We start from the raw sequence: 25417 nt of genomic DNA on the forward strand, positions 1-25417 counted from the left end.
ATTATTAGTATAGTATATATAGTAGTAGTATATATATATATATATATATACATACACACACACACACACACACACACACGTACAATTAAAAGGTGTATAATATTAAAATAGCTGCATAGGGAACAGCCCTAAAGAGACTAAATTTTTTGGTGTTCTTACGCCACCATAAAGCTTTAAAAGTTGAAAAATGTAAGATAAAGTAAGTAATACTGCTCTATCTTTTTTAGTATTGACCATGAAAATCCAAAGTACTTCCTAAAGTATCTGCTTTTAACATGTATTTCTTATGTTTATTTTACTGTTAGCAGCTGAAGTAGAAACCTGCTGAACATAAAGCAATGAATTGCCATTCCTGCCATTAGACTGTCTATGTGACACTGTAATATGACACTTTCAGTAGTAAATAATCTTGTGTGACACATTACCAGAATTTCCCTACAGAGTTTATCATAATCCCAGCTCTGAGAATGCAGTGGAAGAGGATTTATCATTTGTTTACAGTACAGTAGTTGCAATGAGAATTGCCTAAATTAATAAAAGAGTCAGAAGATGTTTATGATATGGCTCTGTACAAAGTCTGGGTCCAATTCAATAAACTTCGTAGGTATTTGGATGCTAGTTATCCTGTCAGGGTGGTCGGAGTTTAGTGAAATAGGTGTACAAAATGTGTACGTGCTTATTACATATTATTACTAGTTACTCATAAATGCATAATGTTTAGTTACTTCTCTTAAAACAGAACAGTAAGTAAAAAAATAATAAAAAATTACTTCTAGTATTAAAGATGTTTCAAAATTGATTTGTATTTGTACGTTGTGCTTGCTAAGCCTTGCTATAAGCTATGTTTATTCTCTCCAATGGAGGAAGACAAATTAATTTTTGTAGATTTCAAAGATGCATTTTTGGAAACCAAAAATTATCAAATTACTTACTGCTACATATAAAAATGCTGTAATTTATCTGGCTTTCTAAATAAGCTGTATGTGGGTTAAGGAAAATTCATTCTGTATGGAGCAATGATGAATGGACTTCAATATATCCAGTAAAATTAGAAGTTTCCCCTTCAAGCCAATTACAGACAACTATCAGATTTACTTGGTTTAAGTTGTGCTCTTTCTATTGGTTATAAACATGTATTTAAGAGAAGTAGGTGTGAATAATATTCATATTGACAAATGGATACTGTGGTACCAATGAGACTAAGAATGCTATTACAGGATTGTTATTCTCTCAACATTATAGCATTCTTAGTCTCATTGCTAACTTAGAACCCTAAGTGTGAGTAGACAAGAAGTTTAAAAAAATGAAGAGTGGGTTGGGCTACCCTGGTAGATTTGCAAAATATATTAACATCTCAGCAAATCAGAAAGATGGGAGGTTCTTATTTTATATTCTAGCTTGTAAATGTCTGAAATTTGAGTTTTTAATTAATTAACCGCTATAGACATTGTTTAGTAGGTGTAATAAAATATAAATTGAGCCAGAAGACATGCCATATGACACACAAAAAAGCATTTTAATGATGAAGATAAAGATGGTTGATAAAACACAAAACATTTTATTTACTAGGTTCAAATATTTCGGAATATTGTTATTCCACCTGCAGTGAAATCTGAAAATTGTGTTACAAAGATGATCCGTCTTTATCTTCATTGTTATACTTCGGTGAATCCATATTTAGCATTCTTTTTTAATATTTTCTTTTGAATTTAGAAATTTAAACATGTATATGATATTAAAATTATAAACTATGTTGTGATGCCACTTTTATTGACATACAATGATAATAAAGTTGTTTAATTAACTTATGAAAATAACTCTAAAATGTTGTGATGTGCCCTTTGACCTGTCCATAGTGAGAGGGTTAAATTATAATAGCTTTAGGGCTTAGTATTTTTGTGTGTTAATATTCTGTTTTCTTAATTGCATATTTGAAATAAATAACTTATTTTATATATTACTACCATTGCTTCAAAAACATTAGGGTTAAGTTTCATTGATGGGCTGAGAGAAAAAAGAGGCTAAACAGAAGTACGAAATTTCTTGTTTTTTATGTATATTTATTGTTATAAAATTAACTAAGTTGTAAATATTAGAAACTTATCAAGTTAGATAAGGAAACATAAATGAAAAACAAAATATACAAAATTCTCAGCAAGGTTTTCAATAAAGCTGCTTGTACATTATGTAATTCAACACTTTGTTTACTTTAACTTGAACTATGTGCTCACCAGATGATTTTGTAGCTCTCTATGTGCGTTTAGTAGTTAGACATGGTTGAAGGAGCAATAAAATTGTATGAAAACAGATGTAAACTGTTATGAGCCGAGGTTGTTTGGGATAAGTAATTTTAATATTCTGTTATAATCTGCAGTCATTCTAGAAAGGGAATAGTGTTATGATAGAGAAAATATAAACTTTTACTGAAAAAAAAACTTGATATCCATTTAGGAATTTCTAGAGGTAATGCAAATGAAATTTGAAAACTAATATGGAAAATATATTTTTAATCATTACATGAAAATCACCTTGCAGTTAGACTAGTGAGAGTCCGAGTCACATTTTGATTTCATAAATTCACAGACAAAACTTGTATAGAGAGGGTTAGTACATAGTTTGCATGCGACTTGATGAACTAAATTGGACTTGTAACAGTCATACTCGCCACATTTGTTATATATAATAAATGAAATATATAAACATACATGTCACAAATTTAATCATACTAAAAATATGGTACCTGGGCCAATGTAGAAAACTAAAGATTGAACAGTGTTTGGCATGACTTAGATAATGAACAGATCTTTAAGCTTTTTTAGCCACCTTCTTTAGGTGAGTCTTATCCATAACCATCATTTTTAGATCTGAGACATTGCTTCCATCTATAAACTTGGTAGTGATGTTTTCATAGTTTTTAAGTTCCTCTATATGTTTGATTTCTGCAGGCTGATATGCAGAATAGTTGAAAGGGGGATTCTAATTTGTGAGATCAGAAGCCAGCACGTATTGTGTGAAACACAATCAGCATGCAAAGCATGTTAATGCCATGGGAATCTGGGGACTTGGGACTGTTTAAGCCCGAAAAATGCTAATACTTCATCAGAAGAATATAGACTATGTAAAAAACATTTAATACCATAAACAGCTGCACTACAACTATATAAGAATATTTTTTAAACTTAACAAAAATAGGGGTTCGGCTGAATCCCTTCAAACCCCCCTGCATACGTGTATGACTTGCCTAGTATTTTCACATCATATTTTATCTGGTCAAATATTTATAGCATGAGTCAGCTATTATGTCTCAGTTAATCTAGTTGTATGAATTTGTACCATACCTAAGTACACATGAATGTACACAATATATACACATGAGTTTTGGTTTGAAGAATATTCAATTACAGTAGAAGGACAGTCATGATGACGTATTTTTACTGCTGGTCTCTAGCATAGTCTGATTGTTTGACTTATCATATCACCATCTATGGACATACACACTTCCCATTACTGACATAAAGTAAAAGTAAATAATTCAATACATAAATAATTTTCATAGGATAAAGCAGTAAAAAAACATTTTTGCCAGCATTTGTTTGTTTGTTTTTCTAACAAAAACTACAATGGGATATGTAATATTGATCTAGCAGCTGTAATATAAATTATAGTTGACTTTTGTGGTGTTCTTAGGTTCCCTAATTAACTTACACTTAACAGTAGCACCAGAAATAACTAGAGGTTCAATCAGGAAATGTATTATGGGGTTAAAATAGAAAATATGATGTAACTTAGTTGAAGAAAAAACAGTATAATGTTAAATGAGGTAAAATCAGTCTATATTTAGTACAACACGAGTCAATGATTATTGTACAGTATTTTGGACAGTATTTGATTTTGGACCGATTTTTTTATTTTAGTCAAGCCTGGCGTGGTCTGATGGTTAGGGCACTTGAAATCTGAGGGTTGCAGGTTCAAACCCTATCCCTGAACATGCTCACCTTTTCTGCTCTGTGGGCACTGTAAAATGATGGTCATTCTCACTATTTGTTGGTAAAGAGTAGCTGAAAAGTTGGTGGTGGGTAGTGTCGGCTAGCTGCCTTCCTTCTAGTGTATCACTTCAAAAGTAGGGATGGCTAGTGCAAATAGTCCTGAAGTAGTTTTGTGCAACATTCAAAAAACCAAATACTGAGAGAGTTGTGTAAAAAAGTTGGCAGAAAATTATTGGTGCCTTTCTACACAGCACAGATTGTTTTGCTGCTTTGGGGGTATTAACACACCTGTGTTGCATCAGCCAAAAGTACCTTTCCATATTTAATATGTAGTTTGGAACAATTTTACGTCAAATGTGAAAAAAAATCAATATCTGTCATACAGTAAGAGAAGTAAATATGGTGAAAATATACTTTTCTTTCTCTTCATGCTATTTTCCAACAAATCTAGTAATTTTTGAAACTGTATCTTTATCGCACAACATCTAAACATCCATAAAATTTTACGTTTGTCATAAAAAAAAATACACCAGTGAATGCACTTGCTTTGAAGTTTTAGTCATTAATATTTTAAGAAATGAAAACATAAAAAGTGTCTGAGGGTAGGATAGAATCTCAACCACCAAACTACACTTTACATTGCTTATAATGTATCTGTTTTTGAACTTGAACCTCACCAGTTGCATGGCTTGGCATTATTTGGAGAGAAAACTGAAAATCAGATAAAATAGTTGGTAGCAGCTTCTACACACAAGGTTTGGCAGACAACAGTCAAAGCCTGTGACATTGAATGCACAGTTCAAATAGCACTGTATGTACTATGTGTTTGAAAAAAAGAAGTAATATCTGTAACAAAAACATTGTTATGTGAAAAAAACACCAAATTGTAAAAGAGCCTAACCATATAAAGTGCAGATTACAAACACATAAACAAAGTTAGAAGAAACAAGTTTTTACAACTTTGTAATCTACTGTTACATTTATTATTAGTGCTATTATTATTAGATGTGCAATTATCTTTAAACTGTGACTCTCATTTTCATGTGCTAGAATTAGAGCAACCTTGATTTACACAGCTTTTACAGACACAACCTGTCATTGGCTGCATGAAATGAAAGTAAGGAGAGTTTAACCTCCAGACATTTCTAAAATTAAACATGACAATGCTATCAGAGGAAGCAGATGCAAGGTTTGAAAATAAATGTCCATCAATATCATCTCCGAAAAATGTCTAAAAATACATTAATGGATACTCCTCCTAATTATGTGTAACTAGCACATGAAATAAGGTCACTATTGCACAAAGCAGATTTCCTGCACTGAAAGTCTTGTTAGTGTTTAAAAGCTTATTATATTAAAAAATTTTGAATGTTTTAGGCTAACTAAGTAGTCTACATTTTTAATAATGGCTGGAGATGGCTTAAATGGGTAATGAAGAAAAACTTTAATATAAGTTTAATATAACAGCAAATGTACAATGTTTCGACAAGGTTTTGTCATCATCAGGTACAAGTAGTTAATACTGACACAGATATATATATATATATATATATACTGTATGGAACAAAGAGGTCACATGACCAGATACTGTTGCAAGACTTAGAAGAGATATCTTGACACCCCAGGGTGTTGGTGATAGATGTATGATAGAATTTCTTTAGATGTAAAATGGAATATTATTTAACATAGTACGCTTCTCATATGGTAAAGTATTAAAGCAATATTTTCTAATGTGTGTACATGCACAAAAATTATACAAAACTTTCAATTTCTAACCCTACACTGCAGTAAAGTCATATTTCAAATATCCATAAAATAATTGCACACGTTAACAAATTCATCAACTGATCCAGATCACATTGTATTATTTTGCATGTGCTTTGAAACTGTATATATCAAGTTAATCTATATCAAAAATACTGAAATCTTTAAATTAATATGAACGTATATCTATCATGATGATAAAACCTTGTCGAAACGTTGTACATTTGCTGTTATGTTAAACTTATATTAAAGTTTTTCTTCATTATCCATCCAAGCCGTCTCCAGCCATTATTAGTCTCAAAGTGGGTTCCTCATCACCGAATTTGAAGACTACATTTTTAAACTAAAAGAGAGAGAAAGGAAAATATGGTACTTCCAGGTATCATATCTTCCGTTGTTTTCAATCTGCCCTCAGTTGGTACCTAACCTGAACTATTAAATACAGTAAAATATGTATGAAAAATAAAAATTAAAAACTGTATGTCAGACATATTCCACAAATAAATTATTTTGTGCACCTTACAAAATATTCTATACAACATGGGAAGCAAAAGTTAAACAATGATGAATAATGTTGCATAAAAGTAATAGCCTTTACAATGATAAAATCAATAAAATGGAAAATACAACTTAATGAGGCTTGACATAGTCTGGTGGTTTTTGATGCTGAACTTAGAATTTGCTGTTCATGGGATCGAAACCCTGTGCCAAATTCTCACCCTTTCAGCTGTGTGGGTATTATAATGCAACAGCCAATCCCACTGTTATTTCTAAAGAGTAACTACTTTGCAGGGTGTGGATGGATCTTCACCAAAATTTGTAAGGAGGTTCACTGGACCATGCGGGGTACATACAAATTTTCAATTTGGGTTTTGTAATTTTTATAGGAGTTTTTGCAGTTTTTACCACTACTTTACCCCTGCAAATGGATCTTCACCAAATTTGGTATGGAGGTTTATGGGTAGATGCATGCAAATTTGTGGTTTCACATTTTGTGTTTGCAGTTTTTTATGGGAATTTTTGAATTTTTTACAATTATATGTAAGAGAAGCAAATTTTCATATCCTAAAATAACCTTTTATTAATCATGAATTTACATAACTTCCATCCAGGCGATTGGTACTCCAGCTAGTTAAAAATAAAATCTTTTGGCAACTGAATTGAATATTCCTCTTCCGAACAAAAATTTTCAAATGCTGTCACTTTATTTGACCTTTGGTTGGAATACATCATTTGGTTTAGAAAATGGTTTAGTTCAAAATGTGTAGAGTGATAGCAACAGTCTTCGAACTTACAGCTGAAACAAATGATGAATTTACTTTGAATACGCAGGTATTCATAATGATAACATTTTTGGATACGTGACTGAGAAATGTTTGTAAATTTGGGAAGTTCCGTTCATAGTTTGTCATAAGTCCTGCTTCATTAAGCTCTTAGATCAACGTATGTGGAGTCAATCTTTTAATCACTCTTTTAATTTTAAGGGCCTGTGGGGGCTTCCTAGCAGACACTTTTTACAGGACCACCAGTATTTTTGGGTGCCATTCGTTTCTGGGCCCCTGCTAATTTCAAACCCTGATGTACATGTAATACCTTTGTGACCTCCAGTTCTTATACATTTCAAAGTCTAAAGTATCCTGTGTAAGAGCTATAAAGACCACTAGCTGCAGCCCAGATTTAGAATTACATCTTGGTGGTTTATAACAATAGTATAGTAACCCTTTCTGCGCTTGTAACTTCTTATATAAATGCAAAAGTTTACATGCATCCATGCTATGTTTCTTAATCTGCAGAAGTCATGCTTTCCTTACTGCATGGCAATAGCACTGATGCTAGATCTGACTCCTTTAGTTGCTCTTTCCAGAGCTTGTGATGGGATATTTGTGGTATCTATCAACCAGTGGATTATTATGTACTGTCACTGCTGCTACAGTAATTTTTACTCCACAGTGTGAAAAGGATGAGAACATTCATTGAGCGGACAATGTCTCATGATCTGGCAAGACAGTCTGTCACTATTCTTATCATGTGGATTCAGTCATACACTTAAAATGTTGTGATCCAAGATGCAGTTTTCTCTTGATTTATAAAGCTCATATCCCTTTTCTCATCCAACCAGTAGTGAACTAAGTGGCATACAAGTAATGTTTCATAAGTACTACAACTGCAAGCAGTTCTTTGTTAATCATAAAGTATTTGCATTCAGGAGTCATCAATATATAACTAGTGTATGCAATTATACTTTCCAAGCTGTCCTGTGCCTACAGCTATACAGTTTTGTTTCCACTATCATTGAAATTAGTATTGAGCAGGAATGGACAGTCTTGTCTTGGGTATGCTAACACTGGAACTTTACTAAAGTGACTGAAATGCATGTTAGCAGTATTCAGTCTGTTTAAAATGCATTTTAGCTTTAGTCATAGCAGACAGTGGTGAAACAATCTTGGAAAAATTAGCTATGAATCAATGATAGTACAAAGCAAAACCTATGAACATGCAGACCTCTTGTTTTGTCATGGATTGTGGTTAATATCTGAGTGCAGTGCTCTACTCAGGGTCTTCCTTCATTTTGACTAAAGAATTTTATTTGTATACATAAAAGTGCACACTTCTCTGGTTTTAATTTCAAGCTTGCCTCTCACATTTGCTGAAAAAAATCATGCCTAGTAGATGAATGTGATGCAACTAAACATATTGATTGTCAACATAGGCTAGCAGTCTTTCCCATTGCGCCCTTCTCAGTGTAAGCTCCATCAGCTGTTCAAAAGTAGCAAGCAAGTTATAAAGGCCTAATGCATTGATGTAGAATTTGTGCAGACCATCTGCAGTGCTGAAAGGAGTTTGGGACCTGCTTTTGTTATCCAACTGGAGTTGCTAGTATCCAGAGGCTAGGTATAAATTGATGAACCAGCTAGCATCTTCCAGTTCTTCTTGATATTCGTCTTTCTGTGGGAATAGAATAGCATCAACTCAGTTGCCACACTCATCCATCTAAAATTAACACAGAACCTTGCTGTGCCTTCCTTTCTGACATTCACTGCTGGTGATGGTCAGATACCTTCCAAACGTTGTATGACTCATTCTTTCCTCAACAGCTGTATGTCAGTGCTGGTTATATCCCAAATGCTCCAAGAAAGCCATTGTGGCTTGTTTTATTTGATGCACATCAACTTTTCTGTATCAAATTTTCAAGAAAAAAAAAAGAGAGAGGTTAACTTTTTTTTTACCCTATATTGGTTTACTTTATATATGTATGCTGTTTGTTTAAATTCAATTTTAGAGAACTTTTTAAAGACTGTATTTTGACATATTCATTAATACCTTTTTTGATATAATTTTATATATCTAAATAATAGTAATGTTTTTTTTAGGTGTGTTGCTGGTTGGTCCACCTGGTACTGGGAAAACACTACTAGCACGGGCTGTTGCTGGAGAAGCCAATGTTCCATTTTTCCATGCTGCAGGTCCAGAATTTGATGAGATATTAGTTGGGCAAGGGGCTAGAAGAGTGCGAGATCTCTTCAGTGAGTGAATTTTATATTGTTTTTATTGTATATTTTTCATTTCAAAGATTTTATAAAAACTTGCATTCTATAAAAAATACAGGTTTTTTAGCTCTAAATTGTTTGGATTTTATGCACTTATTTATGCATGGCTCTGGTAATGTTAGAAAACATTTAAATAATATTCTTTCACTTCAATGTATCAATTCTAATAGGGTCTTACCTTCTCACACACAAAACCATCTCAATCTTCTTCTGCCTTGTTAAAAAATTTTCACGATCAGCTCTCCAGTCTATATACCATATCAATTTCATGCCATTTCAGAACATGTACATATCATGTGACTACTTTTTACCAATAACATTGTGCCACCTTTATTGGCACAGCTAGCTCCCTCTGCTATTCCTTCTCAATATTCACTTTATTGTTTGTATGTATTGTTTAGATGTTTGTTTTTTTTGCATGTGGCTCTCATTTATGTATGTGCTTCTTTGTCATTTCAATTTTTTTTTCAACAGTTTTTATTTTACTGTGTTTGCATTCACTTGTTTCAACCATTTATTTTTTTATTTTTTCTTCTTACCAAATTACAAGAGATCTTAGTATGAAATTGCGGTCAATGTATTGACTACGAAAATTCCTGTAACATTTGAAAATGCTACTGGTACGACTTCTCAGGAATCATATTCAACTTTATCTGTAGAGGAGGTACAGGCCTTATATTACAGGGAGCTAGGTTCTTACGTTTGGCCAGCAATTTCTTCTTTTTTTCAATGTGACAATGTTTCGGAGGAAGAATGCAATCAATGAGAAGACAATTTGGAGTCTTTTTTTAGCACTTTTTTGTTTTGGTCAGTCACATAACACTCCTCTTCAGGAGATTTCACCTTCCACCATTTGCCATACCACCACATCATTCACTTTGGTGGAGAATTGTTCTTTTCTTTCTGCTTCAGATTCTCCCAGGGAATCTGTGGTAAGTTTCTCACCTGATACACTTCATACCTGATTGATATACCCATGGTAGGTGTGGCACAGATGCCCTTTGTGGGGCTTTGCCCTTTTGTACACATGGAAGAATTAAGTATTTCACGTTATCAGTGCTTGGACTTTGGTAAGTGAGATATTTATGTGTCCTTTGTCATCTAATTTAACTGTAGATGAATTGTAAGTTGGACATTAATTATTACTTTGTTTTTTTGGGGGTAAATTTAATTGTTTTGCACTTTATAGCCTAAGCAAATTTCGTGGGTTTGTTAGTTCGTTATTAATAAGTACTTTAACTAGGTAAGTTTAGATTGTTTGTACATTACATATCATTACTACTAGTAACATCTTATTCATTGTTCAATTTGAGTATAATTTTTTTTTGTCATTGTTAACTATTTGCTTTATCATCCTAATTTTCATCAGTGTAGAACTTATTTAAGTGTCCTTTTTTATCTAGGTTAGTTTAGAGGCATTGTAAGTTAGATATTGATTATTAATCTGTTTTCTAAGTAATTCTAGTTGGTTTGCACATTCTTTATTGTTGCATACTTTGAGTTCTTCCCCATTTCATCAATAGTTGTTTTTTCTCTCAGTTGGGTTTTCCAGTTCAAGGCCTCTTTAGACTAACCTCAACTCTTAAAATTTTTTATTGGGGGTACAAACTCTTGCCCGACATCTTCGCTCTATGAGTCTTTGCCCACTTCTTTCTATGGATGAATGGCTCCTGCTTACTTACTCCCATTCACAGTCAATGGATCACATTCCTCTGCTCCTACGGGAAGTAGCATGGGTGGGATTCCTGATTACAGTGGGAAAGTACATTCTTACCCCTTTCATTTGGGGGGAGGGGTCTATTCCAATCTCAATCAGGCCCAACCTTTTTGTATTTGAGTTTAGAGTAAGCAGTTCACACATCACCTCACTTTTCTTACAACTCAAGATGTTCAATCTTTTTGGGGATGTGGGCTTCCTTGGAAGTTCTCCTATGCATTCCCTTCAATGCAAACTCCTTGATCAGCAAAACTTCTCCTCGGATCCCTGACTGGGCCTGCTTACTCCACCTTACCTGGTTTTACATCTGTTCACAATCTCATATTTAGAGGGTTGGGTCCCTTGGACGTGGTTTCTGACCTCCCCACCTTCCATTCCTCATCTTTCCCTACTCTTCTCCTGGTTGTTTGACAAGACATATCCACTTCAATCATGTCTAGTTATTGGGTAGCATTGTCGAACACCTATTGTTTTCCAGGTCACATCTAGTCTTGTCTTCCCTTGTCATTTCCCTTCTTTTTCCTCTCCTTTTGAGTTATTTGCCTTTCACGTTCCTTTGATTTCCCTGATTGGGATCTCTGTGTGGTCCTTTATGCTTTTCCCATCTTTCCTTTGAACCTTTGTCTTCATGTTCCATCTACCATCTCTCTTCAAGACCTTTTTCCATCTCCTACTTGCTTGCAGGTGTCATCGATCAGATATTTCTGCCTTTAATGTTACCTGCTTCCTGTACCATTCCTCTTCTGTCATACTATGTTCCTACCTTCCTCAGACCCATTTCAGTCCTGATCCACTTCCTTATCTGGCTCACTCCTTACGTTGTTATGTAGCACGTCCTGCCTCCTTTTGAGGTTCGAGTTCCAGACTTTTATTCCCTGGAACCCTTCCATTTTCCTTGATCTATCCTCTGTCACATTAACTGGTTGGATACAACCACTCATTAGGCTGGCATATGTGGACTTATCCATGGAAGGTCACTGTCTCCACAATGTTTCTTCTCATCATATTTGTCATATCATCATATCTATGTCTTATTGCTTTCGCCGTCCATTGAAGAAGATCATTGAGGCTGGAATATTGACTACTCCTAATACTTTCATCACTCATTATATGCATGATCTAGCTGTACCTTCCTCTGGTGGATATTGTCTCCCTCTTGTGGTAGTTCTACACATGTACAGTTGCCTTTAACTGGGGTAAGTCTTATAATTTCCTTTCATTTATGTTTTATTTTCAGCAAACCTAGTTTTAACCACATCTATACAGATCCTATTCTGTGGCATGTGTTTTCCCTTGACAGGTATACTTTGCCTCATACTGCAATACTTACTGTTTGTAATATAACATTCACTGCAAGACCACTGATGGCTTACTCAGTGGTGTATGTATACATATGTACTAGATGTCAATCATTTTCAATCTATGCTGGACCGTCACTCCTGGACTGCATGAGCAAAGCAGAATGGAATTTCTGCCCATCCCTTCTGACTCTTTGATTGAATAACTCAGGGTTGGTTCGCTTTTCAATCTGTGCTGGACCGTCACTCCTGGACTTCATGAACAAAGCAGAATGGGATTTCTGCCTATCCCTTCTGACCCTTACCACTTCCCAGTTGCTGGGGTGGTAGACTGTGGAGGCTTCCTCCTGAGTGAATTTCAAATTTACTTTGCCCTAGCTATTCATCATTATACACTCAGTGAGAAGAGGGAAATGCTGATTTCCCTCTTACCATTTCCTCTGGATGCTTTTTCCCAGGTGGACACATGTCGGTTGGAGTGGGTCCTGCCTATACGGGATCCTCCTTGTAATACAAGATTCAGGATGACAATGCCATGTTTCTATGGTTGTGTGCAGTAGACACCTCTCTTCTTGTTAATTTCAGTTGCAGGAGGTTCCTTCCCTGCTACTAAGTTTGTGCTTGGGAGACTTCATCTGCCTTATCATACTGGCAACAGGATGTACGCATCCTGTTCCTACAGTTAGATGAATGCTCCATGTCTTCCTTGTAATTCCATATGCAGGATGTCTCTTTCCTGCATTTATGGTTGAATGAGTTATGATTTTGCCCATAATACTGGTTACAGCTATTACCCTGTTCTTATGGTTGAGTTCATGATGTCAGAAAAACACGTAGGTTCAGGAAGTCTTGATACAAGATGATGAAAACCCTATGACCCGAGCATTTTTGAAAGGTGGTCCTTTCTTCTTCAGGAGCATACTCGAAATGTTTGCCCCTGTAAGGACCACCTTTCGAAAGTGCTCAGGTCATAGGGTTTTTATCATCTTATGGTTGAGTTGAAGCAAAGCCACGACCTTGTAATGCTGGGTTCAGTTTATTGTACTTCTTGTTCCTACTGTAGTTTTGGAAGTTTGTCTGGTTTCAACCAAAAGCTCACCTCATCTTTGTAATTACAGTTGCTTGATGTATGGCAATATGTTTACTTACAGTTGGGGTTGATTGGTATGTATAATACAGTCTACATGCCCTAACCACACTGTTGATGTTACAAGATTTTTTTATCCTCAACCTCTTACTGCTGAGGACATGTCATGGAACCTTATTTGTTCGGTTGAGGTTGGGAATGTATATATATCTAATTATTTTCATATGTTACTACAGCTTTCACGTCTCAGAACATATTAGGCTGGTGCAAGTAATTTCCTTTTCCACCAATTTTGGATTAATTTCCTACTTCCTCGACGAAGAGCACATCTGTTCCTTAAGTAGTGCAGTACCCCACAAGTGTGCTTTGTTTTCATCTCTGAGCACACCTGTTCATTCTGGACAGTCATTTTCCATTTGGTATCTATGTTATGCGCCTAAACCGTCCTCTCCATCTTTGTGGGACTCTAGCTTTGTTTGAGAGGAGTTATGTATTTCCAATAGGTACTTATCTCCATTCAAACACTTTCCACCTTTCCTCCCAACAGCCGGTGTTCTACTTTTAGAGCCTGCCAATTCTTGAAAGTGAGGATTGAGTGGGAATAGCAGAAGAAGCTAGCTGTTCCAATATAGGTGGCATAATGCTATTGGTGGAAAGTAGTCACATGATATGTACATGTTCAGAAATTATGGAAAATTGATGGGGTATATAGATTGATGCACTGATTATGAAGATTTTTTAGCACTGCTTAGAGGGCAGATAAACATTGAGATAGCTTTGTGTGAGAGGGACGTATGTGCGAATCGGAAATACATTTTCAGTGTTAGAAAAAATTTTAACTTTTCTGTATGGTAAACAAATAACATTCTGTTAAACTGAATTTGAATGAAAAGGAAAGTTGAACCCAGGACTTTTTAATATAACTCAATTGAAATAGTAAGTATATATGTAACAGATGAATGTTTAAACAAATTTAATATATATAATTTTTCATACATTAATTGATATTTGCCAAAACGTATTAGGAGTAAGATCTGCTTAAAACACAAATTTGCTGCTTTTTTACTTACTTTCTCAATCTTTATACAGATGTTGCCAAAATGAGAGCACCATGTGTTATATTCATTGATGAAATTGATTCCGTGGGGGCAAAAAGAACAAATTCTGTACTTCATCCATATGCAAATCAGACTATTAACCAGCTGCTATCTGAGATGGATGGGTAAGGTGTACATATGGTAATATTCTGCATATTGTTTAGAACAAAAGCATCGAGATAATACTGAAATGTTGTATATAGATGCATATGTCTATATGCACACATATACAGGCTGGTCTAAAGGTTAAATATCATCACACTGTGAAAATTAGTTTCATGAAATAATGTATTTGTTTCCTAAACCCCTTATTTCAAAATATATATTAGTTCTAAAAAAAATACAAAGTTAATAACTGTGTGTGTCAATATTGTAGTAAACTAATAATTTTTCATGGTTAATCCAACCATTATGGGTATTACTTTGAGGAAATGAGTGATACTAAACATTCAAAAATTATTTGTGATGTTTCCCTGTATGTTTCCTCCAAAGTAAAATTATAACTGAAATGTTGAGATTTAAGATTTTGTTTAGATGTAAATTATTAGCATCTGTTTTGGAAGAAGTAAGTAAAAAAAAACATATGAAAGTTTTATTCATAATTTTTAGTATTTGGCCTCCTTTTGGAATTATTATTTGGGTTGTGGCAGTCATTAAACCCCAACTCCCTGTGCAAGAGATAAAACAAACCCAGAAATTTGTAGATTTTCAACAAGTTTGTAGCTTATTTTTAACTTGGATAGTTTAAAAATAGTAAATTGTTCAAGTTCATGACGCAAAGAGCTGTAAAATTGAACTATCTGCATTTTTATAAATGTTCATGTTTTTAAGTTGACAATCATAAATATATCATTTGAAACCTGGAATTATTCTTGCAATCTATTTACCATAAAACTTTCTTCCCTCCTTACATAGTTACACAGTAATTTAAAATTTCATATAACATCTCAAGTCTTCTAAATGTGTGTCAAGACTGAATGGCTTTTTTAGTTGTCATTTAAGTATATTATTCAATTATTTAAAAAGCACAGGAAGGTAATGAATAAGCTTAATGAATTTCCTGCATATTTATTTATTTTGTTGAAGTAATTATTTTGAAAGTTAATATTTTTATAACATAAATGTAGTTATTGTGACTCAAGGCCATCAATTAACATTAGCTGTGTTTCACACTTGATCAAAGGTAATAATCATTATATTTTTTGAACATACATTACCTAAGTTATTAAAAGGAGATCATATGGAAATTATCTATACAATAGAGTGAGATAAATACTATTTATTTGATTTAGTTTTACTACTTTAGGCAATTTTTCTGTTACATCATTTCTCTGAACAAAGTAGCCTAACATATGACATTATTGGGACTACAAATTAGTACAATGGTTTATACATCAAAACTGGCTATCAGTCAAAAGGTATTATAGATATTGTGCCATGTGTTGGAAATGTCTTTGTTTCAGAGTTGGTGATGTTTATGAGTTATTAATGTTTATTGATAAAAAAGTAAAAAGTGGCATAATACCAAACATTGGACTCTAATAGATTTGGCCATAATACATATGGATTAAGATATATAAATAAGAGTGGTTATTCAAAGAGTTATTTCTGCATGCTTATGTTATATCTGGGTAAAAGCAATGAAAGGAAAAGTAGTCTTGTCATTATAGACTGTGGGTGTGAAATAAGAGCAAAAATTTTAGGAAAGGTTTATCAATTAAACAAATGAAAAGTTTACTCAAACAGACATGGAATTATTACATGTAAGCTATAATTATGTATTACACTGATGATGAAATAGTTGTGAGAAAACTTATTTAGCTTCCATTTTATAACTTTTCTCAGAGAACTTAATAAATGAAAAAGAACTTAGGAAAATTATTAGCCTTTAAGTTACATATGCTATTTGTGCACACTTTGTTAAGAGATGTAAAGACTTAATTTGTAAGTATAGGATATGTCCTGCTCAGTCTCAAAAACCATGTGAAAGGTGCTTCTTTATTAATGAAAGATACATACAAGGTTCATTAAAATTATTTTGCATGTTGAGATTTTTATACTGGCGTTATAGTGTGAAAGTTTGAACTTTATCACTATCCAATACAGTAAGCTATAAAGTATTGTGTTTTATCCCAAGTTTTTATTGCTCATTTCAGACCAGTAACTCCTCAGTATAACATTTTGATGATATTTGGTAATATAATATATTGTTACAAGTAAATAACCAGTGACAATTCATAGGAGACAACTACTTAAAACATTATGCATATATCATTTTGAATGGTCATTTACACATTTTTTTAAGTTTTCAAATGAATTTTTGCAGTGTATCTTGATCGTCTCCCAAAATAACTTGATCCCATCATTATGGGGCTTCTGTAAGAATATTTTAAAAATCTAAATACAGATGATTATTTTAAATGATCCTTTATGTGACCATGCCAATCATCATGTAAACTAGAGTAGCCATGCCTCCAAAAAACCCTATGATAACCAGTTTAAAGGCCTCAGTATAGAAATTTCAACATCTAAATACTAAATATTAATTTTGAACAATCGCATGCCAGTTTGTATTTAAATCTGTGAGTACACTCCTGTTGAGCCCTCAGAATTAATTTTATTCCTATATGCAGGATTAAATTTGAAAATTTCTGAAATCTGAAGATAGGTTATTTTTTTGTAGGACTCCTTACTTGTTATTCAAATAAATCAGCTCAGTCAAACCTGAGAGCCCCTAAAACCAATTTCCTCCCAAAGACTTACCATTTTTGAGACTCTTTCACAACCCTTTCAAACTTTTTTGAAATGTTATATGGATGTCAATAGCAAATGTGCAAAATCTGAAGTCATTTTGTCAAAACGTATGGGGGGAGTAAGAATATGGCCACATTCATATGCTTAAATGATATTCATTATAAAAGGATATTCTTTTAGCCATTCTTTCAAACAAAATATTAAGAGAATAAGTGTTGATTATCTTTTGATTTATTATGAACAATTTTAAAATGTAAAGTTTAAATTTCAGGTCATAACATAATATATAAAGTACATTTCAAAGATAATAAAACTCACATCTTACAGTGGTGGGATTGCATATTTATCTTTAATTTAGAAATACCCACTTAATGGTGCCATATCAACATTCAGAGATATTCATTATTTTCAATAAAAAATTGTGAACAGGGTCCCTAAGATACAGGTCAACTGGAATGCATATTGGTATTATTATGCATTTTTAACATTAGATAACACTTATCAAATGTTCCTGTTATCTATACTGGTGCATACAGTTTCCCATGTTTTGATTCAATTTCTTAAGTAACAAATATACCCTTAACCCTATGATAATGATGCCATTTTTAAACCCATCTCTGTGCAGGTTACCAAGTTACTTGAATTTAACCACTTTACTATAAGTGTATTTTAATGAAATTATTATTATGAAGTATATTTTAATTCAAAGTTTGATATTATGTATGTTTTTATTCATTTATTTCAAAAGAAACCTCTGAAAGAATAATTAAAACTTCAGCACATATCACAACTGTGGTTAAAAATCTCCACTTTAGAGCTATGTAAGAGAAATGCGTGAGAATGTAGACTTGCCTTGGTTTAGACTGTCAAAGTACAACATAGAAATTCTTGTAAACGTATTTGGAGACATTCCAAGAACTAAAGCTATTAAAAAGACTTGAAAAATTCTAGAGTTGAAGATAAGCTGAGTTACTAAGCTACAGTTTCAAGTTGAATGGCATACTTATAACCAATAGAAAGAGCAGATTTCACTGTTGACAGTCATTACTGTAATAGGAATGTGCCTTTATACATCTGTTTTCAAATGGGGGAGAAATGAGTGTAATTCCCTTGTTGAGAGTGGACTATACTTTCTCATCTTGTATGTATTAGGTTGATAGACAGTTCAATTACATTTAGGTTTTACTTTTATATTTTAGTTAATTATTTATTATTTATGTTTTCAAATTCATATTTGAAAGGTTTAATGATTTTTATAAGTTTAATTATTTGTCTTTTATCTCATCAAGACTTATAAACCCAGGATGCATGCAAAACATTTTGCCCATAGCTAAGGGATGTCTCTCCCGAACAGTTTGTAATAATGGCCAGCTGGCATCAGGTGACGTTTCAGCATAAATATTAAATGTCAAAATTAAAAGTAACTATAAGTGAAAACATAAAGATTTGAAATTACACATATTAAACGAAGATCTTTTAAGATATTCTACAAAAAAAGTAATTGGTATGTACATTTTCTCTATTTCTTAAATTTAAACATTTCGTTGCACTGTATGTTGGTGATAATAGCTAGAGTTGGTGATGTAGTAGAGAAAATAGAAAATCAATTAAGGACCTATCGCTCCTATTATTATATGTTGTTCCAAAAATAAAACTAGTAGGTGAAATTGTTTGAAATTTGATGGAAACGTTCCTAAAAGTATGTAGTTTAAAAAAATAAAATATTTAATTTTGATTTTTTTCTACTATTTATAATAAAAAATATGTTATTTAATGTAGTTATTTGCACTCGCACTCTAAATAGTTCACCTGCAAGGTGATTTTTATATGAAATATAAAAAATACTATTTATTATCTTACAGTTTCATATTTTATTTACATAATTTCTAGAACCTCATAAATGAATATCAAACGTTTTTTTAAGGTAAATGTTTATATTTTATTGTGCATTTTCTCTGCTATATCAATAATTATCTATTATCATCACCATAGAGTGAAATGAAATATTTAAAATTAACAAATGGAAATATGTACATACCTTTCATATCTTCATAGAAATCCACTAGAATAGTTGTATTTTTAATATGTGTAATTATGCATATCTTTATCTTTTCACTTATAGTCTATTTTTAATTTTCCTTTCAAATTCTTCATCTTTTACTATTTATGACAGTATGTCAACTGATTCCCACAGGGCTTTATGAAGTAAATTCAGCAGATTCGGTGCATAGACTCGTTGAAAAAACAAGATAGTGCTTACATGCGTACTGTGTTTATAAGCTTTCACCATCCAGGCATCAAGTTAAACTTATAAAAATTGTTAAACCTTTCCAAATGTGCATTCTAAAACACAAATAATACATAATTAGTTAAAATATAAAAAAGTGAAATCTAAATGCAATGTAATTGTCTATCAATCTAATATGTTTTAGGTATGAAAGTATAGCCAAATGCTGGGGGCCCCACTCTTGACAATGGACTAAGTTTCGTTTTTATTTCATACGTACAAATCTATACACTGGTAATGTCTTTTCACCTAGTTAGATAAATAGCAGGAAATCTGCTCTTTCTATTGGTTATGAGGATGCCATTCAACTTCAAACACATCTTCAACTTAGAAAGAATTTACAATGGTTTTCTTTGGGGAGGTATTCTTGGAACTTTTTCAGATGTTAATAAAATACATCTGTATGGGGAAACTTTGATTGTCTAACATAACAATGTATGTGAACTACTCACAGTTTTTTGTACAAGAACTCTTAAAATTATAGACTTGTAACTGCGAGCAGATCAAGTGAAAGAAACAATTTCTGTTTTAGATTTTACTTTTTAAATAAAGGAATAAAACGTAGATAATATAAAACTTTAAATTATAACATACTTGATAATAATAATGACTTTAAAATACATTGATAGTAAAGTGGTTTAATTAAATTTTGAATGCAATACAGTACCAATGCAGAAAGAAATTTTAAAATGGCATTGGTAGTTATCAGGTTAAAAATAACCAATTTTGAAACTTTAGAAAGAATTGGAATAACATGATTAAGTACATTTTATAAGCAGTTAAGTAAAAATCCCAAAACATTTTTTGCATCTATGGATAATTAATCTTTTCATGTTAAAGGTAGTTTAAAAAGCTTCATTTTAAAGTTTTAACCACTATTCTCTAGGATGTTAGTGTATTTGTTCTCAATCTCTACAGAGATCCTACATTAGGTCTGTGATACATCAGTAAGCATAAGTTATTTTTAAGCATTTTGTAAATAACACGTATCTCTATTATTATGAATCATTTTCAGACAAATTGTGGATATACTTTTAAAGTATAACAGTTTATTGTAATAAATACAACAAATAGTGAGAAACAACTGCAATATGGGAAATTAATCCTCATAAGTTTTGATTTTCCCTCTATGTTAATATTAATGTCAGTAAGTTCCATTTAATTAAAATTGGTTTGTATCTCTTTTTTTTTCTGTCGTCAAGGTTTAATTACCTTAATTTTATTCTTATTCAAAACCTCACAAGGTGGGTTCCTGTAAGTGGTGAAGGAACTTTCCAAGGAAGGTTCTGTATTTTAAGTTTACTTCCTCTGGGGTCTGAACATCCACCTATGTGTTTGTCTTGCGTGATAACCCGTGAAGGGGAGGAGAGGATCCTGGTGGTTGAATGGTGTCTGGGGCACTGCAACACACCACTTTGGCCTTGAATTCCTGTAGATGGGTCAATCACCTGGTTCTGTTGGGTTAGGGTCAACTGGATACCAGTGTTGGGCATTCTCAATAGGTGTTGTGGACATTGTGTCTTATGTTGGTGTTTGGGTAATGTGCTTATGAAGCCCTGGCATTGTAGTACATTCCCTTGTAGGACTCCATGGTGGGTAGGGTCAGTGGGCCCTGAACAATTCTCTTTTTATTATGGATCCCCTAAATCCTCAAAAAAATAAAATAATAAAAAAACTCAGCTTATTGGTAAACGACCATGCCTTAAAGACTCTTATCTTCAATCTTCAACTCATCTTGCCCCTGGATCTTCATTTTTGATCTTGCATTCCTTGTTAGAAAAACCTTTAGGACAACTGTCTCCCTTTTTTATTCAAAAGGGATTAGAGGAGCTTGCTGGTTCTCTAAAGTCAGTCAAGAAGCTACATTCTGGGGACATCTTGGTGGAAACATCTATCCCAAAATATACCAAATTCCTCCTGAATTCTAAGGCCATGGGGGATATACCCATTGAGGTTAATCCCCATGCTACTTTGAATTCCTCATGAGGAGTTATTGTTGAGGGGGATTTGAAAAACATCCCTGAGTAGGAGATCCTCGATGGTTTCTCCTGCCAAGGAGTTTCTGCAGTGCAACGTATCTATTCGTAAAGATGGAATTATGCTGCCTACCAATGTTCTGATTTTGACATTTATATCTCCATGTCTGCCTGCCTTTGTCGAGCATATATTCTTAACCCTCTCCGGTGTTTTCAGTGTCAGCGGTTTGGCCATTCGAAGGCATCTTGGCATGGTTCTGTGACGAGTGTCAACTGGACTCTCACTGCGTTAACTGTAATGGTTTCCATCCCTTTTACATTCATTCTTGTCCTAAGTGGGTGGAGGAGAAAGAAGTCCAGCTTTTAAAAACTGTTAACAATGTTTCTTATCCTGAGGCTCGGAAGTTATTGTCCCCTTCTCTATCGTGGACATATGCCACTGCACTAACCTCCTCTGCTACAGTGGTAGTGCATACGGACCTTACCGTGCCTCCATCAGAGTCTTTTTCACATTATGTGAAGAGTCTTTTGCCCTCAATAGATAAGCAAGTTGACAAGTCAATGTCTACTCCTATCTCTATCCCCACCATTCCTTCCAGTGGCTGCCCAGGTCCACCTCTACTGGTCCAGACTTCCTGTGTCTGCTCAAGTCCATCTTCTTTGGACCCAAAGATGTGGAATGATTATTCGTTCATGCCCTCAGTTGCTGGAATCTAAGTCTAATGACAAGAGATCTGCCCACTCTACCAAGGGAAAGATCCATGGAGGTCCAAAGACCTCTTTCTAATAAAAAAAAAATGGTGTGGTTGTAAACAGAAGGGTCCTCTGCCCAATTCTTCTCCACCTAAGTAAAAATGGCCACTTTGATACAATAGAACTGTCAAAGTTTTTGTTCTAACCTAGATGACATTAAAGCCTTGATTTATTCCTATCATCCCATGTCTCTTTCCGTAGAGGAAGCATTCCTGAAACTGGCCAATAGAGTCACCTTTCAGCAGTTTTCTTTATACTGGAATGACAGGTTGTGCGATGGATGAGTGCATGGAGGGGTGGCGCTGTTGGTCGACCAGCACCAGCCCAACTTGTCAGTGTCACTCAATACACTCTTGGAGGCTGTAGCCATCCATGTTTCCTTGAGTCATACCATCACTCTTTGTTCTCTCTACTTGTCTCCTGGACCTTGATGCTGTCATTGAACAGTTGCCATCTCCATTTTTAATCCTGGGAGACTTTTAACTCTCTCACTATGGTGTCGGTCAATTTGGCCGAGTTACGTGACCTTTTGTACTCATTTAAAGTTTTTATATATTTAATACTTATAACTGTCAATATATTTGGTATATCTTCACAAAATTTGGCAGTATTTCAGTTAATAGTACAAGTCTTTCACATACTTCGTAGTGAAGATTTGTCCATGAATATATTGAGTATTTGTTTTGATTAGTCTATGTGCAAAGTAATTTTCATGTTAAAATTAAAACACTCCAAAATCTCATATTTCCTTTGTGTAATCCCTAAAATAAAAGTTTTACTAAAAAAAACGTTTGAAATAATAGTTTATGAGAAAATAACAGTACCGTATCTTAAAACGGGATCTGTCAATTCGACCGACCTCGTAACCACTCGAAATAAACTTAAATTATCCTTTTTTCTTTCAAGAATGACTTCAAATTGTAACATGAAACTACATTCTTTTATCCTAAGTAGCTCTAAGTTCGTAACAATTATACATCTAGTTGTAATTAAATTTTATTATTTTATTGCCCTTTGAACCATGTCTAACTGCTATCCGTGCCATTATAAGTTGTAAATCACTCAGGGAATGTGCAACTGATGTTATGCTATTGAATTACATCACCCACAAGCTGCTCGCGCACGTGCATACTACGTGAACAATTTTAATTATATTATTATTACTTATTTTACCTATTCTAGTCTTAAATAACTTAAAAAGATACGTACTTTAAATTTTAGTTACTTTTATAATAATAAATAAAGAATAAATATGAAAAACAAGAAATAAAGTACTTACCCAATCTTCTTTTTTCTTGCCCCTGATTGTCGATGAGAGTTAAGCCTGATTTTTTTTAGTGATTATAGTAAAGCACTTAACAATTTTTATTTAATTAAATAATAAACCAAAGAACATAGGCTAATAACATACAAAAAGTAGACAAATTCACTTACTTCTGGCTTTCTAATTATGCGACAAGAGCCGTTAGAAATTCATCCAAGCTAGTCGTTAACTTTCCCACGGGAAAGATGCTGCTACTCAGAGTGACATTGACGGTTATCTGTTCAAAACACAATGTTATACAATACACCATTTGATAGATGAAAACCTTGACTTTCTATTGGTTATAAATAATATATAATGAAACGTAAGAGAGAACTATCAACCAGTTGTGAAAGAGAGGATATGACAGGTGGGTGTGGCAGGAGGGGTCTGATTTTCTCTTTGATAGCTCTGTAACAAAACAAAATTGAAGGCCATAAAAATTATGGTCTATTTGAGCAATAATGATTTTATAGAGAGCATTTTACATTTAATTTCGTACATTTTTGAGGGGTGATGGATAAAATAGGGATGATGGCATGCTAAGACAAAATTTGTCATGTGTGTTACACTAGTGGAAATTCAGGATTTTTTTATACATTTCCTTTTAGAATTAAGAACTTAAAACTTAAAATATGGATAATTAGCTAAGATTTTATGCTATTATAATTGGTATAACATAAACAGAAACTAGTTTAATAAAATTTTGAATGTAAGACACAAAAACCTTGTGTCATGTGCAGTAAAGTGTACCTGGGACAACTGGGTTAACGGAAACAATCCCCTCTGCAGTTGTACTGATATTGATGGGAGGGGTCGCTCCTTAAAGCATATGCTCTCAGATTACAATCTTTCTCTCTTCAATACTGGTTCTTATACTTATTTTCATGCACCTATTCAGTCTTTTACTACCATTGATCTATCTATCTGCCCCCCCCCCCTTTCACTTTTCTCTCACTGTTCTTGGAGGGTTGACAGGGATCCACGGGGCGGTGATCATTTTCCTATCATTTTGAGGGAGATTGGCTGTGGTCTTTGCCACCCGACCCAAGTGCCACGGTGGATGTTGGACCAGGCCGATTAGCTCTCTTTCACCTCTCTCTCTCCATCTATTAACAACTGCATGGAGGCAGTAACTGATTGCTTCATTCAAGCAGCTGTTCATTCTATATCTAAAACCTCAACATGTTTTCCACGGTATCCTTGTCCATGGTGGTTTCCAGCCCGCCAGCAGGTACTGAAGGCTCAGAAAGGGGCCTGGGACACTTTTCACAAGTATCCCACTCTTTCCAATCACATCGCTTTCCAGAGGCCTGTGCCCATTCTCGGCAAGTCAGATGATAAAGCCAAAAAGAATCTTGGATTAAGTTCACAACTATCATCTCTTCTACCACTAGTTCTGGGCCATCAAATCTGGGGCAGAGTGATCACCTCTTTCCTTTTGAGCCGAAAGTCTCTGTTACTATAATCACTCCCTTACACTGGTGGAACTCAAACTAGCTCTTCATCGGTTGGCATGACGATGTTCACTATGAGATGCTGAGACATCTCTCTCCTGCCTCTCTTGCCACACTTCAGGTTGTTTTTAACTGGATCTGACAGGAGAACATTTTTCCTGATGCTTGGCACCAGGCTATTGTCCTCCCTTTCTCTAAGCCTGGGAAGGATCCTAAGATTCCTTCTAATTATCTTCCAATTGCTTTGACTAGCCGTCTCTGTAAGGTCTTAGAGAGGATGGTTAATGCTCATCTTGTTTTGTTCCTTGAATCAAACAACCTCCTCTCACCCACCCAGTGTGGGTTCTGTTGACATCGCTCCACCATGGACCATCTGATTTGACTTGAAAC

General features: G+C 33.9%; 1 protein-coding gene across 6 annotated transcripts in view; it reads left to right on the forward strand.

Annotated features, from left to right (window-relative positions):
* LOC106465749 (ATP-dependent zinc metalloprotease YME1 homolog) overlaps positions 1-25417 on the forward strand; it is a 174194-nt gene that overhangs the window by 83828 nt on the left and 64949 nt on the right. For all 6 annotated transcript variants that reach the window (XR_002612047.1, XM_022393673.1, XM_022393674.1 and 3 more), the window contains exons 11-12: positions 9122-9274; positions 14490-14622. Coding sequence is in view for 5 of the 6 variants with exons in the window: in XM_022393673.1 (XP_022249381.1) it covers positions 9122-9274; positions 14490-14622 (286 nt within the window). In the remaining variant the exon portion in view is untranslated. The remainder of the gene's footprint in view (positions 1-9121; positions 9275-14489; positions 14623-25417) is intronic.

The sequence above is a fragment of the Limulus polyphemus genome, unplaced genomic scaffold, assembly GCF_000517525.1.
Source record: "Limulus polyphemus unplaced genomic scaffold, Limulus_polyphemus-2.1.2 Scaffold2038, whole genome shotgun sequence".
Classification (NCBI taxonomy): Eukaryota; Metazoa; Arthropoda; class Merostomata; order Xiphosura; family Limulidae; genus Limulus; species Limulus polyphemus.